The sequence below is a fragment of the Sylvia atricapilla genome, chromosome 3, assembly GCF_009819655.1.
Source record: "Sylvia atricapilla isolate bSylAtr1 chromosome 3, bSylAtr1.pri, whole genome shotgun sequence".
Lineage (NCBI taxonomy): Eukaryota > Metazoa > Chordata > Aves > Passeriformes > Sylviidae > Sylvia > Sylvia atricapilla.
Window position 1 is genome coordinate 110,733,486 of NC_089142.1, and position 17,263 is coordinate 110,750,748.

General features: G+C 48.3%; 1 protein-coding gene across 5 annotated transcripts in view; it reads right to left on the bottom strand.

Moving 5' to 3' along the window:
* CCDC85A (coiled-coil domain containing 85A) overlaps window positions 1-13,352 on the bottom strand; it is a 68,818-nt gene extending 55,466 nt beyond the window's left edge. The window contains exons 1-3 of one of the 5 annotated variants that reach the window (XM_066316587.1): window positions 12,868-13,188; window positions 9,364-10,282; window positions 400-1,131 (exon numbers count right to left, since the gene is read on the bottom strand). In XM_066316587.1, the coding sequence (XP_066172684.1) occupies window positions 1,094-1,131; window positions 9,364-10,282; window positions 12,868-13,086 (1,176 nt within the window). In that variant the 5' untranslated portion in view covers window positions 13,087-13,188 and the 3' untranslated portion in view covers window positions 400-1,093. Of the gene's footprint in view, window positions 1-399; window positions 1,750-9,363; window positions 10,283-12,867 lie in introns of those variants that run through there. The other 4 variants (XM_066316588.1, XM_066316590.1, XM_066316589.1 and 1 more) reach the window with 4 other exon arrangements.
* Between the last annotated feature and the right edge of the window lie 3,911 nt (window positions 13,353-17,263).

Sequence of the window (17,263 nt, forward strand, 5' to 3'; positions counted from 1 at the left end):
TCTCTCTGGGTTTCACAAATCCATCACTCCTCCCAGGGCATCCCTTTTCCCTTTTTCCCCACTGGCTGTGGGGCTTGGTGTCCTGTTCCTCTCTCCCCTGTGGCCACTGGCCCCCTGTCCTGCCCCCAGCACCACCCACCAACCTCAGACCCGATATAACCAAGGAAAACTACGTTCCCCCTCTTTGGATCCGGATTCACCTTCAGCACATGGAATAAACGCTGCTGGGAATTGCTCTGGGGCTGGGAGCCTTGTGCCTCTGTGCTGAGCCAGCCTGGGAACGTGTGTGGCTGTGTGAGCTTGACTGCTGCCTCAATTCTTCTCAAGCAGTTTCTCTATGGAGAGGCTGCCTGGGATTTAGAAAGGCTGGAGCTGCGCTCCGAAAGGGACACACTGATACATAAATACACTTTAATTTGCATTGCTGTAGAGTTATCATTAAAGTGGGTCATGCAAGTCCTTTTTTGCTACATCTCCTTTTGGAGTTCCCCAGCCAGGGATTCCATGGATACAACTGGATGCATTTGCAGTATTTATGATCAATACAAGGAGTGAACACTGTCCAACTTGTTCTTGACAAATCCAGGATGATAGAGTGGCTTGACAGCATAAAACTCTGGGATCCATGCCTCAAGACAGTCTGACCAGTCACTTCCATGCTGTTGGCCAATCCAGCAATTCAGGCTGAACGTAACATTCCAGTACACTCATAAGTTTTAAAAAGCCTTCCCATTTGATTACATTCATGGAGAAGCTAAAACACGTAAATCCCAATGCCCTCAAGTTGAAATTAGGATTTTTTTTAAAATAAAAACTCATGAGCTTTTGTCCTCATAGTTCTCCAAAATATTTGTATGTGCTGTGGTTTTAAGTGGTCACAGTGTAGCATTCAGCAGTATGGACAGGAGTGTAGGCCAGGCATCAAGTCCCAAAAACAGGAATGAATGAATGAATGAATGAAAGTTCTTAGTACCTGTACCTGGAGGAGACACAGATTTGGTATCTTCTGCTGTTCAGTTAACACTGAAGAGCTTTTGGTCTCGGTGGTTGGAGAGCTGGTTAGGAAAAAAATCATTGCTGGAATGCTTTCTTGTCATGTTTTCATTATGGACTTAGTGACACTGCAAAAACCTAGAATTCAAAATTTAACTTCAGGTTACATAAATTTTTAAAATGGACCCAAGTAAATAAGACAACTGACAGTGAGAGACAAGTGACTTCATTCAGAGCACTGCATGAGCAAGGATATTTAAGCATCTTGTTCTGTCTGGGCATCCCATTTTGGTGCAAGTCAGGTGCCAACAAGGAGTGAAGTGCTCAAAACCTCAGAAGCATCTGAGGCAATTTGCAGGTTCTGCCTCCCAGCATTCATGTATTTGTGCTTGATATATTCATCTGCCTCCAGTGGAAGGTTCTTTTTGTTTCTCATAATCCAACGCTATTTTTAGAAGCCCATCTTAATGTCCTCAGTAATGTTTGCAGACCACAAAAGCCGTAAGATGGATTTTGAACATCATTAAAGTTTGTTCCCTCTAAACCAAAAACAGACTCAGGAGCCAAGAGGGGATGTGGGTCAGGGATCAATGCTTTTCTCCAGGCTTATCTGCACTTGGTCTAAGTGGGAGCTTATCACGGAGTGATGAATCAGCCTTGTACCCTTTGTAGAAAGCACTGATATTTTTCTTTGAATCCAAGTCACAGGTACAGGCTCCACAGTTGATCATGGCAAATTTTCACAGCTCGCAGGAGCTTAAAGAGATGCAGTAAAAGAAATCCAGTGAGTTTTGAGGTGAAACATTTGAAGGAGCTATCTCACTACTGATCAGATTAGAGATGTCTAATATTACAGGCATAAAGGGTCTGGAATAATTTGTGTCACCTTGGGGAAGTACCAAAATGCAGACCTTTAGGAGACATTCCATATTGTTGGTTACCACATGGCCCACTGGGCTTTTTCAGCTATGATACAGCTTTTACTCTTGACAGTGCTTGAACACTGCTGTTTCAGTGGTCCAAATAACCACTTCATTTATTATAGGGACTTTTACAAACCAGTTAAGCTCACGTGAATCACGCAAATAAAATAAAAGGTAGAAGAAGCATGTTCTTGCTGAACTACACAGGTCCAGAGCTGCTGGGTTCTTCACTCCCCATGAATGTTACTGAAACAATGCAAATATGCCTGAAATTTTACAGCAGAAATGACGAGTAGAACTAAGACTATTTGTTATTCACAGCCTTCACAGAACTGTTCATCTTTTAGGACAGCCTAGCTCAAGATAGCAGCTTTCACATTCACAATCAATAAATTTGCACACACCATGCTGCATACCAAATGCTCATAGACACATCTCAGATCACAATCCCGACCCTCCTCCGTGTGCCATGCAGAATTCAAAACACTTAAATAAATTTACAAGTCCACTAAATATACACAGAGTAATATCATTACTGCTTATTTTTTTAAGGACAACTTTAGTTTATGTCCTTCGCCTCCCATGTTATACTCGTATAACCCATTCCCTCTCATTTATTAAGATTATTAACAGATTATTTATATTAAGCAAAATTCAAGGCTGTGTTTCGGTCCTAGCTGATTCTCTTCAGAGACCACCCTTTAACCAGTGAAGAAGCACAGGCAGACAAGATTTACATCAAGATCATGACTTGAAAATAATTCTCAGTGCTCCCTCAGTAACTATATATCTCTGGGCATGACAATATGACCCAAGATAAGCTGTGCTTCAGTTTACTAATTAAGGCATAACTTACTAGCACAAAAGCCAATGAATTTTCACTGCCACAGTAATTTTCTTATGTACACAAGGCTTTATTACACCTCATTAAATACCTGTATTTTGGAATGCCTCACTGTCCCTTACTCCTGTCAACATCCCTGCACTTTGTGTGTGTGTGGCAGTACAAAATCTGAACCCACACTACAGTGCCTGCCATGCTTTTCCCTAACTCTTAACCCCACTGTATCCCCTGCACAACTCTCCATTGCTGAGTTCATAATAAAATTTAAAAACTAAAAAAACCCTCCATTAACAGGTGAAGAGAAGACAGGACATTCTGACAGGCACACTACAAGGCTGAAAGTCTTAAACAAGCAGAACTCACCAAAATTATTGTAATATCCTGACCCCATTACAAGTGCCATAGTTCAGAGAATTTTACAATTTAATCACTAATATTTATAATCCCATATTTTGCTGTTCTAAGCTCACAACACTAACTCCAAAAGCTGTGTGAAGAACTGATACATGAGGTCCTGTTAAAGGTACTCTACGCAAGGACTCAGACAGGACTTTAATGTGAGGATTTGCCATTCTGGCACTAAGTAAAATAAAGTAACACACAAACGTGCCCACTTATTTCAGGCAGACAACACTAACAGCCGTGCAAACTGCTGGTAAGCTCTCGGAGGTAAAGGCAAATGGTTCACACCTTGACCCCATCACCACGAAAAAGAAATAAGCTTCTCTACACTTTCCTGTACCTCTACACCAAAACAAAGGCACAACTCAGAAAAACACATTGTTTCTCAAAAATGCTCAGAGAAAGAAAAGAAAACAGAAGTAAGATTGGTAGGCCAGCTCCATCCCAGGGGGACCGGGACGACAGGGCTGGGAGCAGGGCAGGTCCCTGGAGATCCAGGGACAAGTGCTAGGGAACTTCCAGCAGACACTTGTGGTGTGACTGACCAGCAGCCCGTCCCTCCTGGAGCTCCGGGGACAAGTGGTAGGGAAGTTCCAGCTGACCCTTGTGGGGCCCAGCACTGTGACTGACCAGCAGCCCTTCCCTCCTGGAGATCCAGGGACAAGTGGAAGTTCCAGCTGACACTTGTGGGGCCCAGCACTGTGACTGACCAGCAGCCCGTCCCTCCTGGAGATCCAGGGACAAGTGGTAGGGAAGTTCCAGCTGACCCTTGTGGTGTGACTGACCAGCAGCCCGTCCCTCCTGGAGCTCCAGGGGAAGTGGTAGGGAAGTTCCAGCTGACCCTTGTGGTGTGACTGACCAGCAGCCTTTCCCTCCTGGAGCTCCGGGGGAAGTGGTAGGGAAGTTCCAGCTGACACTCCGAACACCAGACGGACGGCCACTCGTCTCCAGTTCCGGAGCCAGCACTGCTGCTCCTCTCCATCCCAGTTAAACACCCTGGCGAGACGGGCACTGCTCCCGGGGCTGCAGGGAGTCACTGCTCGGGGCTTTGGGGAAACTGCGGGACCCGTTCCCAAATCCGTGGCAGCACCGACTCCGTCTCGCCTCACCTCTCACGGACTAACAGGGACTTTGCTCCCAGACAGACGAGGTACACTGGAGATGCCTTAAAGGTCACGTTTCTATTCCCTACTCTGCCTCTCGCTTCCATCAAAGAACGGCTGAATCAGCACTAAGGCCTAAGTGCAAAACAGAGTCGCCTGTTGTAGCGGGATGTGCAGCCTCAGGGAGAAAGGAAAAGACGTAAAACCTGGAAGCAGTGACTTCCCGGGAAGTGCTGGGGTGTTGTCAGTCTCGTAGCAGTAGGGGCAGTGCAGCTGAGTCCCCCTGCACCCAGCAGTGCCACAGCACTGAACAGCAAACCCTGCACCTGTCTGCCACCTGGATCAACCTCTGCCCTGCGCAGGAACCAGTGCTGAGCATCCAGAGTGAAACCAGGCTGTTTTCCCCAGTGAGAGGCATTACTCTGCCATTAACATATCAAGAGTTTTGCTGGAGGGATGACCCACCACACATTAAAACATTCAAATAAAAAGGAATTTTGTCAGTGAAGTTAAGGACATCGTAAACGTCTTTAAATGTAATCCTTAAATGACACGGAATTGTAAACCTCCCCCAAAAGTCCTACAACGTGGGTTTCTAGTAGGTTGATTGTTTTGATACTACAGAACACATTTTCAACATGATAAATGACTCCACAAAAAACCGAGTTGGGTAATAAATGCAGCATGCTGTAGTCACATCCATATTCACATCTCATGCCCCAGTTCTCTTTCAGTGTGTGTAACAGCTATAACCAATTTACAAGTTTGACGATCAAACCTACAGAGTTCAATTGACAGACTCTGAGAAAGCTTCAGAGCTCCACACTTCAAAATTAAATACCTGAAATAAACATGACATCACAATACCGTCAAGGAAAAAAATTCTACTGATCCTTGTAGCCTTTGGTCACACTGAAAATTAAGAACTGCTGCCTCAGGCTCCTGGATGTGCAGTTGTAGGTGCCACCTACACGTCAACTCATACACAGAGTGCTGTGCAGGGCCATTAATGACAAGCAGACTATTTGCATCTCAACTTTAAGAAACATAACTTGTAAGCAACATTCATGGAAACGTGACATCATCCCACTCTTTGGCCAGAGAGGGGTTGCTGTTTGCACAGAGAGGGTACCAGTTAACTCAGTAACACTGTGCATTTTTTCTCTTTAGAGTCACACTGCAGTTTCCCCATTTTACTCAGTGCGGTGTTTTCTAATTTAATTTTCCTTCTCACAAGTGCATTTATAAGAGAAAGTGTCCAAGATTTATGCTGAGTCTCTGTTTAGCCCACAAACACCTTTGCTCAAGGAGAGGTGATGCTGCATTCTGCAAGAGCCCTCACACCTCCAGCAGTACAGGAGGTGTTAGTCAGCAGTTTGACTTCTCTTCATTAATAACCTCAGCAGGAAGCGAGAAGCACACATGAAAGCCTTTGGATACCTTCTTTTCACACAAAAGTCAAAGCTCAGAGTAAAACAAAGGACTTCTTAAAATAGAAAGCCGAAAATAAATCACTTAGATTAAAAAGCCAACACTTAGATTGCAAATGCTGAAAGCAAATCAATTTATAGAGGCACTTGCACACCAGATATCTGTGTCAGAGCTAAACTGTCACATATTCTTCTAGGGTGTGTTAATGCTCTCTTCTCAAAATGATTTTTTTTAATTTCAGCAATCTTTCTATCGCAAATACCTCTGTTCTTATTACCTAGAAATACATCTGTTCTCATTACCTAGAACACTTAGGTGTGATTACATCAAAAGACTTATCGTGTTTTATTTGGTTAAAACCTCTAGAATTAAATACATGTGTTTTCAATTAACAGGCACCGAGCCAAATTTAGCTCTCCCATCCCATTTTCTATCACCCTAAAGGCTAAGGACACTCATTTCAGAAAAATATGTAGGAGAACCGTAAAGTAGAGGGGTTTTTTAAAGCCTTATAAAACTTATAAATGAAAACTGACGTGTCATACAAGCAAAAACACCAAGATCAAACCCTTGAGCATAGAAGATGAGAAGAATTATGAAAGGAAATGTTATCACCTCATCCTTTATTCCTTTAGCTGTGCTGAGGTAACTTCCCGCATAGCTTAAAACATGCATGAAGGCCAATGATTAATGCATAAACACAGCCTGCAAAGCAGCTCCAGCTGCACATCACATTTCTGAGGGCATTGTGATATTACACTGCAACTGCTCTGACTACAGCTGCAGTCTGTGAGGAACCTGCAAACTCTCTGATCCATCTTTACGTACAGCCCCGCTTCTGGGAGAGGGAACACCACCCTGTGGAATCCACTGCTTCCCTGTGGTCACCAGGATCACAAATCCAGGTGAATGGAAGCTGCTGGAAGCTCTCACTTCTCCAGGAGAAGCCAGGCTGTTCACAAACACGCTTCCAATTAGGAACGCCGGGTCCAGGTAGAGAGTACAACACTTTTGGAATGAAGTTTGACATGCAGAGGAATAACTTCTCTCAGACATGATTCAGAGTCAAAGGAAGATGGGACAGGCTTGTACTGACTCTAGTAAATTCTGACTACACAGTTAAAATACTTTATTTTACTCCTTTAAATACTGAAACATGTTTGTCTTTGCCATCATTTAGGGTCACCAGCATTTCACTCTTGCTGCTTACATGACAGTCCACAAGAACTACAATAAGTTTAGAAGTGCCCTGCAAACTCATGACACAGATGTGTAAACATCTGCCAGCTAGAAATACTCCAAATTTGAAAACGTACTGAATTCCACCAATGTGATATCGTATACTCACTGCATGACTTCGGGATCACAATAAAAATATTGTCCTTTTGTATTGCTCATGAGAGTCTAGGACCAGGCTTCCAGGCCATTTCCTAACTCCCATCGCCACAATTTCACCATTCCTTACTACAAGATCAGGATTTTTATCACCTACACACAGCTGGCAGGGTCAGGTACACACACAACATCCAAATTAAGATGTACACATTATTTTCACAACAATAACAAATGATAATGACCAGCACTTCTACCACTTCCATATTAACTGTTCCACATAACTTTACAGTGGCTGACAAAATCAAAACATAAAATACCCAGAACGATTCAGCCTTTCTGTGAGGGCCAAGTATTTCCCTCAAGTTCAAGCCTTTCCTTCACAGCAGAGCTGTCAAGAGTCTTACCAAGTTTGATCAAGGTCAGACAGATGTCAGATTTAAACCTCAAGCTTGCATCAAATTACATAAATATGAAAGAAGAGAGGTTTGACAACTTTCTGGTGAGAGAAGTTGTCAGACCAAAGAGAACTTCTCTGTAAAAGTGATTATATAAAGCACAGGGCAGGCAAAGCTCTGATTAAAGTCAATAAAGAGCCTCCCAAAGCACCAGCTGTCCTCTCCAGCACCTTGTGGCCTGAGTCCAATCTTTTGACAGCTGAAATACACTGCACACAGGATGCCAGTCAACTCAGGAATAAAGTAACAACTGCTTTCACTGCACTGGTAGGAATATGGTTCTTAACAAGGCTACTTGGGGGGAAAAAACCCCAACCAAACAGAAAGCCTACACTGCTGGCAGCAGAAAAACCAGATCTTCCTTCCCCTGTGAGTTTTAAAAATACATACTTAAACCTTGGGTCGCCTTCTTACATATACAGTGGTGGACTGAACATCATGGGTGCAAGAAACAAGTCATTTTTAGGAAGTCTGCTTCCAGACTTTGTGCTACTTACAGAAGGTCAATAGTAAACACAAAGAACTCAATTGGGAAAAATACCGCATTTAATGGAATTTGTAGACGACCAACTTTAATAACTTCTGCATTACACACCTTCACAAATTTGTCACACAGTCACCTTAATAATTTTAAGGTCTTTAAAAAGAGGAGTCTCTATGCTTACTGTGTTGGGGTTGGTCAGCCCTGTCAAAAATACCTATTTCACTGAACACAGTGTGGATTTGCAGAGAGGGGTGAACTGAGGGCATTGTGCAAGTTAATCCCAACAGGTGACTGGACCAGTGTGACAAAGGCTGAGGACAGTACCCATCTCACAAGCAGATCCAACAAGCAGCAGCTTTGACTGATGCCAACACAGCTTCACACAGCCCCTTATGAAATGGAAACACAGGAACTCCATCCAAGACAATTTGCTAAGGCAAAATCATCACTTTCTGTAGAGCTTGACTTCAAATCTACATGTAAAGGTCTGAGAAAAGGGTTTTCAACAAGGACACTAATTGCCTTCATGAGAACATCCCAAAGCACGTGGAAGAAATACAAGGCAGCAGGCTATAGGAGTTCTGCTAAGTCTAAAATGAGTTATTTCTACAGCAGAGTAGGATGTCTGAACTTTGTGGCTTTCAAAATAACAAAATACTTACATTGTGACTCTCCTAAGATACATCATTTTTTTTCCATCAGTCTGGATACACAGCTCTTAAAAACTAGGCATGTTTATTGGAACCCTTTCTAAAAGGCAGCAACAACAATAGCAAAGAAATCTCTTCTCAATATTCCCAAATTTTTAATCTGTCATTATTAAAAATCTGCAAACTCAAGGCTTTGAAAAGCTTTAGGAGCTATCATATTATTTTCTAGTCTTTGTCTGGGGTCTTTTCCAAAGTTTATGGAAAAGGATATAAGAAGCCTTTAATCAATAAACAGGAAATTCTAAAATCTTTAAAGCTACAGACAAGGCAGATGAGGAAGGTGGAAATGAAACTGGAGACATTCACCTCCACTCTGCTGACTCAGATATAGGCAGGGCAAGAAACATAATGCAATTCCTCTTATGCAAACACAAATCCACCTAGGGACAAACAGTTTACATCTACCAACCACAGAGCAGGGGCAGGGTTGAGAGCTTCTCCTTGACACCCTACACCAAAACTCAAACTGTACTCTTCCCCTGATTCTTTAATCTACCCCACACCTGCTGGATGGACAAACATGTACTCCAGTTAAATCACACGCTAAAGGAATAATGGTGACACCAGACTCATTGCCCTTCATTTCACATCAAACATCATCCCTGCCGCAGAAATCGGTGGAGTAACACCGAAACTGCCTTAGTAATTTTTAAAATGAGCTCTTGCTCCAAGTATTGACCCACCATTCATTCCGTTGTACAAACTCCTGTGGTGAGGGGACAGCTCATCTATCATTTGTCTCCTGAGGGTACCTTCTCTGCTGCCTCCGCTGAGGTGTTTGAGGTGTTCTGGGCTCCCTCCATAGTGTTGTTTCAGATGCTCCGGGCTCGTACCCCTCACCTTGTGCAGGTGCTCTGTACTTCCACTGGGCGTGTGCTTTTGAAGGTGATCTGGGCTGCCACCGCTGTGCTTTTGATGCTCAGGGCTACCACCAGGCCTCTGCTTTTGAAAGTGTTCAGGGCTACTACTCAAAACATGCTTTGGGATAGTTTCTGGGCTGCTGCTGCTGCTGTGCTTTTGCTGTTCAGGTACTTTGACAACGGTTTTGTGATGCTCAGGGCTCGGCCCTTTCAGGTGATGATCAGGACTGCCAGAACCCCTGGGCTTCTGCAGGTGCTCCGGGCTGATACTCCTGTGTTTCTGATGCTCAGGGCTTCCTTCCCCCCGAGGTTTTTGCAGGTGCTCCGGACTGGTGCTCGGGTGGTGTTTGTGATGGTCTGGGCTGTCTGTGCTGCCCGTGCTGGAGGTGCTGCTGCCATCCCCAACATCTCTGATGTACGTGCTGGCGGCAGTCAGCTGGCACAGGCTGATCTGGCTGTCGATGGAGCTCCGACTGCCTGCTCCTCCACCCTTCTCCTCATCCAGCAACACACACAGCTCCTTCAGCTCCAGGTTCTCCTTAACCACCTCTTCTTGCCTCACTTCCAGCTCTTTCAGCTTCTGCAGGTATAAGGCCACCTCCTTGTGCATGACGCTGGCGCTGTACCTGCCCAGCCGCTGCCACTCGCGGGACACCCTCTTGCCCTTCTGCCGGTCATCGTCCAGGAAGCAGCAAAGGTCCCTCAGCTCCTGGTTATCTTCCTGCAGCTTCTGGTTGATGTCCTTTAAAAGAAAGATTATCATGATAGAGGAGTGTCTAAAAAGGAAGTGATGTTCAGCTGTTACATAGGCAGCGAACAGCGCTGCTGCAAACTCATATTTAAGCATTCCAGTGAGGCATAAATAATTCCATGTGTAGACCTGGCACATTGTAACAGCACTGTGCTTTGAGCAAACAAAGCTGCTGTCCAGCAAAAACTGCCCTTAGCTTGGAGCTAATTTATAATTTCTGATACAGCGGAAGAGTTTCAGGTGTTTGATTAATTTTCATGCTAAATATCAGAGTAATTTAGCTCCCAAATTGGGCAAAGATTGTAAGTGCTCTCATGATGATCTCACTCCCCTGAGAAAAACTCACCTGCAGAGTTATTGCTAAATAAAAGTGCAAGGTACATCAGAAATTGTAATCTCTTTTAAATAATTAAGTATTAACATTTATACTCCCTATTCCCTAAAGCATAAGTCACATATAAAGATGACAATTTTAGAGATTTTTTTTAAAAAATTGAGGTTTGCTGGATTTTGTTTCTGATTGGCATAAAAAGCCTTGTCAGTCATCACTTGACCAGGATTGCTTCAAGCACTCTGAAACGAAATAATCTGCTTAAATAGATTTTTTCACCCCTAACAAAATGAAGTACATGATTCTACGCCCTTCTCTAAGTGAGGAACAGTCTGAAGCAAATGCTCTGAAGTAAAAATGCTCAGGGTATTACTACAGCAGAATAAAAACACTTTTAGAATTTTATCCTTCTAGTTTGGACTTGTGACCATATTTATCTTTCTCCCATCATCTACATATCCATTCCTTATGCATGACAGTACAGCTAGAGATTAGCCACAGTTGTTAAAAAGTCAGTCTTATAGAAACACAGTCTCAGCATAGTTTCCTAGGAAAAGGAGGCTTCTGTAATTTCACTGGATTTAGGTGCATGAATGCCTGTGTTTGTCTGATTTTTGCCTCAAAACAACCTGGAATTTGAACAATTTCAGCCTGTATTTGACAATGGGAAAAAAAAAATCTCAGTGAGGTTTTAAGGTGTCCTTATGAACCTCTACTAGTGAGAGATGCTTGAAATGACCCTACAGCGAAATAAAAAAGTTGTGGAAGTCCACAATTCCTCCATCAGGAAGCAGAAGACACCCATCCAGCTGGTCTTTCTTACTCATGGAGCAGTTATTTCCCACAGGACAAAGGAGGGAGATTTCCAGACACTAATACAGGGCTCAAGAAACTTCCTCCTCCCAGATTCTTTTTGAAAGTTCCAACTGAGGCATCTGAACAAAAGACGGAAGTCAAACAAGACTTCAGAGTTTGGAATTGAGAGAGGAATTTGTGACTCCTTCCTATCCATCCTAAGTGTGTTTCATCAGTTATCTGGAAGATGCAGAAATCCAGATACTTTTGCAGGTAACTGGGAGAAAGATACTATTGTAGTCACTGAACTTATATTTTAAACATAAGCTTCAGTTTTACTCAATACTGCCATGGGTGGGTCTTTTTTACCCTCAGACACCACCAAAGGGACACTCATACTTTGCAGAACATAAAAACTTGGGAGACAGGCACTATTTCCCCCCACAAGCTATTTATTTCATGCCACACTATTATCAAAGACACTTCCCCAATAATTCTGTAATTTAAAGCCATTCTACAAGTGAAGAACTCTCTTCTAATGCACTTTCCTGGAATAATTCAAAAACCCACTCCGCATCTCTGTCTCTTGTCTCCATCCCTCCAGCCTCACATCACTGAAGGAATTTCCTGAAAATTCTCAAAGCAATAAGCCAGAAAATGTTCTGTAGCCCTGCCTACTCTATGGTAACTTTCTAGATTTCTAACCCACAAGCAAGGTAATGCTCTGTAAGTAGTAATACTTTCTTCCCAGTCCTCAGAACTGGAAAGGAAGCATTAGAGGCTAAGCTTCTCAACCACCAGGAGAGTGAAATTAAGAAGGGAATAAGCCATTAAAAACTTGGTCTGCCTCTGACTGCAGCCTGCACAAGCACACAACTGAGAATGGTTTGATCAGAGATGTGTTATCAGATGTCTTTTCAGACAATAAATCAGGGATTGGTTCTGATCGTCCCAAGCCCAAGGATTCGCCATCATCTGCCACACACTGCACTGCATCCTGGAAAAGACAACTCTCTCCAGCATCCTACCAGCCTTCCTGACAGACTAAGTCATCTGAAAGCAGTGACAGAAAACAGAGTGAGCTACACAAACCCTTATTTCTCGTGCACTTCAGGCAGGGTCATTCGACCTCACTCAAAACCAAAGAAGTCTAACACAAAACTGACAAGGCTTCAGCGTTTTTATCAACCCAAAAGAGTACTGGGGCAGAGCATAAACCAGCTATGCCCCACAGCCTGCCAAAGAGCTGGTCACCTCTTAGCCGGACACTTGATTGATTATCAAGCGGGATCAAACGCTATTCACCCCAGCCCTCATCCACTTTTCATGCGGTTGTCGGGAGCGGCTCGTCCTAGACCATCCACCTGACGAGATTGCTCCCGGCGGGACGGGCGGGGGACGCGGAGACAGCGCACAAACTTCAGGGCTCCCACCCTGCCCAGCCCGCTACCTTCAAGCCGCGGATCTCGCCGAGGTGAAGCTGGAGGCGGCGGTTCACCTCGCGGATGAGGTTGCTGTGGTCCAGCATCGCGCTCATCTTCTCGGCCTCGGCGCGGCGGAGGCTGCGGATCAGCTCCTCCTTGCTCCACTTGAGCAGTTCCTCGTCCGACACCTTGGACAAGTCCTCGGCCGGCGCCGCCCCGCAACTTTCCGCCGCCACTTTGGACATGGTGGCAGCCCGGGGCACCCGCGGAGCCTCCCGGCGCTGCCGGGGCCGCCCCACCGCCGCCGCCGGGGGAAAGGGCGAGCCCGGAGCCCGTGCGGCGCCCCCGGCTCCAGCGCTGGGCCGGGGGGAACGAGCGAGACCTCTCCTGGCCCCAGGCAGCGGATTCTGGAAAAAAAGGAGGAAAAGGAGGAGGAAAGGGCGTGGAGGAAGCCGGGCCACAGGCTAGGGAGCAAACTTCCCCCGTCCAGAAGGCAAAAAAACCCACCCCAAAATAGAAAAAAAAAAAAAAGACCCAGACAAAAAATCCTCGAGACAAGCCCGGCTCTTGCAACAGGTCAGCGTCAGCTGCGTGCGCCCGGTGCCCGCCGCGGCGCCAGGGATGCGCGGTGGCTCTCACGGTACGCGCCGCCCGCGGGCTGCGGGCTGCAGGAGAGGATGCGAGGCGCCGATAACGCGCAGCATAGCGGCGGGCAGAGCGGGCGGGCGGCGGAGAGGCAGCGGGAATCAGCGGGGATTAGCGGGAATGAGCGGGAGGCACGGAGCGGAGCGGGCGCTGCCGCCGCCACTGCCGGGCGCGGGGCCGCTCGCCGCTTTTCACCGGGGCGCGCCACACGTGCGGGCGGGGGCGGCGCGCCACGCGCGGCTGGCGGGCTCCCCCTGCCGGCCACTGCCCGCCAGCGCCGCGGGACACCGGGGACACACCTGGGGGATGGACACACCTGGGGGACGGGGACACCTGCGGGATGGGGACACCTGGGGGATGGGGACACCTGGGGGATGGGGACATACCTGGGGGATGGGGACACCTGGGGGACGGGGACACCCGGGGGATGGACACACCTGCGGGATGGACACACCTGGGGGACGGGGACACACCTCGGGGACGGGGACACCTGCGGGACGGACACACCTGCGGGATGGACACATCTGGGGGACGGGGACACCTGGGGGATGGACACCTGCGGGATGGACACCTGGGGCATGGGGACACCTGGGGGACGGACACCTGCGGGATGGATACCTGGGGGATGGACACCTGGGGGATGGGGACACCTAGGGGACGGATACCTGAGGGATGGACACACCTGGGGGATGGATACCTGGGGGATGGGGACACCTGGGGGACGGACACACCTGAGGGACGGCCACACCTGCGGCAGCATCCCGCCCCTCCCGGCCCAGCGCCCCGGCTGGTGACCGCCGCGCCCCGAGGAATGGAGGCATAAAAGCGACCGCCCGCGCATCAGTGCTGTGCCTCCAGTGGGGCGGCTGGCGAGAGGTCACATTACATCACCGCCCGGCAGCACTGCCTCGGCTCGGCTCGGCTCGGCTCGGCTCAGAGCAGCGCAGCTCAGCTCAGCTCAGCACAGCTCAGCCCAGCCCAACTCAGCACAGCCCAGCCCGGCCCAGCCCAGCTCAGCTCAGCACAGCACAGCACAGCACAGCCCAGCTCAGCCCAGCCCAGCTCAGCCCAGCCCAGCCCAGCTCAGCTCAGCTCAGCGCAGCCCAGCCCAGCTCAGCCCAGCCCAGCCCAGCTCAGCTCAGCTCAGCGCAGCCCAGCTCAGCCCAGCCCAGCCCAGCTCAGCGCAGCTCAGCGCAGCCCAGCCCAGCTCAGCGCAGCTCAGCGCAGCCCAGCCCAGCTCAGCGCAGCTCAGCGCAGCTCAGCCCAGCCCAGCTCAGCGCAGCTCAGCGCAGCTCAGCACAGCCCAGCCCAGCCCAGCTCAGCCCAGCCCAGCCCAGCTCAGCGCAGCCCAGCCCAGCCCAGCTCAGCTCAGCTCAGCCCAGCTCAGCTCAGCTCAGCCCAGCTCAGCTCAGCTCAGCTCAGCGCAGCCCAGCCCAGCCCAGCTCAGCGCAGCTCAGCACAGCCCAGCCCAGCCCAGCCCAGCTCAGCCCAGCCCAGCTCAGCTCAGCTCAGCCCAGCCCAGCCCAGCCCAGCTCAGCCCAGCCCAGCTCAGCGCAGCCCAGCCCAGCTCAGCTCAGCGCAGCCCAGCCCAGCCCAGCCCAGCTCAGCGCAGCCCAGCCCAGCCCAGCTCAGCTCAGCTCAGCCCCGCTCAGCCCAGCTCAGCCCAGCCCAGCTCAGCGCAGCCCGGCCCAGCTCAGCCCAGCTCAGCCCAGCTCAGCTCAGCTCAGCCCAGCCCAGCCCGGCCCAGCTCAGCTCAGCCCAGCCCAGCCCGGCCCAGCTCAGCCCAGCCCAGCACAGCTCAGCCCAGCTCAGCTCAGCTCAGCCCAGCCCAGCTCAGCCCAGCCTCAGCCCAGCCCAGCCCAGCTCAGCCCAGCCTCAGCCCAGCCCAGCCCAGCTCAGCTCAGCCCAGCTCAGCGCAGCCCAGCCCAGCTCAGCCCAGCCTCAGCCCAGCCCAGCCCAGCTCAGCCCAGCCTCAGCCCAGCCCAGCCCAGCTCAGCTCAGCCCAGCACAGCTCAGCCCAGCCCAGCCCAGCTCAGCCCAGCTCAGCTCAGCCCAGCACAGCTCAGCCCAGCTCAGCGCAGCCCAGCCCAGCTCAGCCCAGCCTCAGCCCAGCCCAGCCCAGCTCAGCCCAGCCTCAGCCCAGCCCAGCCCAGCTCAGCTCAGCCCAGCACAGCTCAGCCCAGCCCAGCCCAGCCCAGCTCAGCTCACAGGCACGGACACGCTCGCCCCGAACCTCAGTGCAGCTCCTTAGTCCAGCTGAAGGTCGCACGCCTTTAGCTAAACCCCTCACAGGAACTGGGCTTATAGACCTTCCCTAAGGACATCCAGCCGCAGTGTAGCAAGAGACTCAGATTTCCCGATTTGCTTAGAGGTACAAAGACTCTCCGTAAATCTGCCTTGCAGATTATTTCAGAATGAAGCTCGATAATCCATTCATGCTGCTTACAAAGAAAGATGAAACGACAGATCGCAGAGGCAGAGGTGGATGAACTGAAACTATTAGGAGAGTAATTGGTTGAATCTCTATTTTTCAAAGGGATTCACAAAGTTACCCCTGAACAATTCCCCTGTGGGCAGAGGAGGCTGCCTTGCTTAATGGACCCTTCCTACCTCCAGTTCTGCAATTTTAGAATTACGTAGGATTAAAGAAGATTTCTGGTTCTTGAGGGAAAAATTGAAGTAATTAATGCCAGCAGTGGCAGATCACGAGGTTGTAGCTGGCTCTGCACAGGTGGCTGCAGAACCTGTCACACGTCGCTGTCCCAGCTGGCCCCCTTGGCCTTTTCCTGCCAATGCCAGAAGACCAGACCAAGGATTATTTTCTGCTCTTAGTCCTATTTAAAAGTTGCTACAAGAGCGGTTATATCAAACACTTCATTTGTTCTTACAGCTAATCCTCTCCTTGAACTGCCAGCTGAACTTGATGACAATAAAAGTTCTCCTGCTCCTATCCATCGTGGGCTACACTTGGACTCTTCACCACACAAGTCCTCCATGTTTTCCCTTCCCAGCTGTCATGAAGAGATGTTCTTTCAGCTGATACATTTTCCATGCACTGCCAGCCTCCCAGGCACATGCCTGGGACATTCTGATTCCACCCGGGATGGTCCTGGCACGGGAACCCCACCTGAGCCCACAGGTCCGGCGTGTGCTCAGGATCCTCTGCCCCTATTCCAAGGAATACCTGTGCCACAGGAGGGAGGCATGCTGCCTCAGCTGCAAGAGGAACCCCAAAGCCCATCACTTCAATAAGCACAGAGCTTTGCCAGCATGAAATCCCATTTCCTGAGCACCACCAAGTATTGTGGGAAAATTTTGCTTTTCTCTGCAAACTCTATCACTATCCAAAATACTCTGTTTTTTTGTTTTTTTGGGGTTTTTTTCCACTGCAGAGAACAAAGCTTAAGATAAAAGCATCAGACCAGACACAGCAAAAAATACAGTAAGAGGCCATGAAAAGGAGCTGTAATCTTTTATACCCAAATATATTTCATTTTAATGCAACTGAAAAAGAATAGCCTGGCAACAATAAATAAAGGATTTTCTTCTTCTTCTAACTCAGCAGTATATGAGTTGAAAGGTCACATGATATTGGATTTTTAAAAGTTCACATTCATTTCCATCCATGAAATAAACAGTTAACTGAAAAATGCCCAAAACCCTTTTAATCCAAAAGCTTCAGGGAAGAGTGTCCACTTGCCTCAACGTTACCAGTGTTTCTCTGGAGCAGCATTTCACAGCTTTTGATTGCAAGGAGCCATGGAGAGCACAGATCTG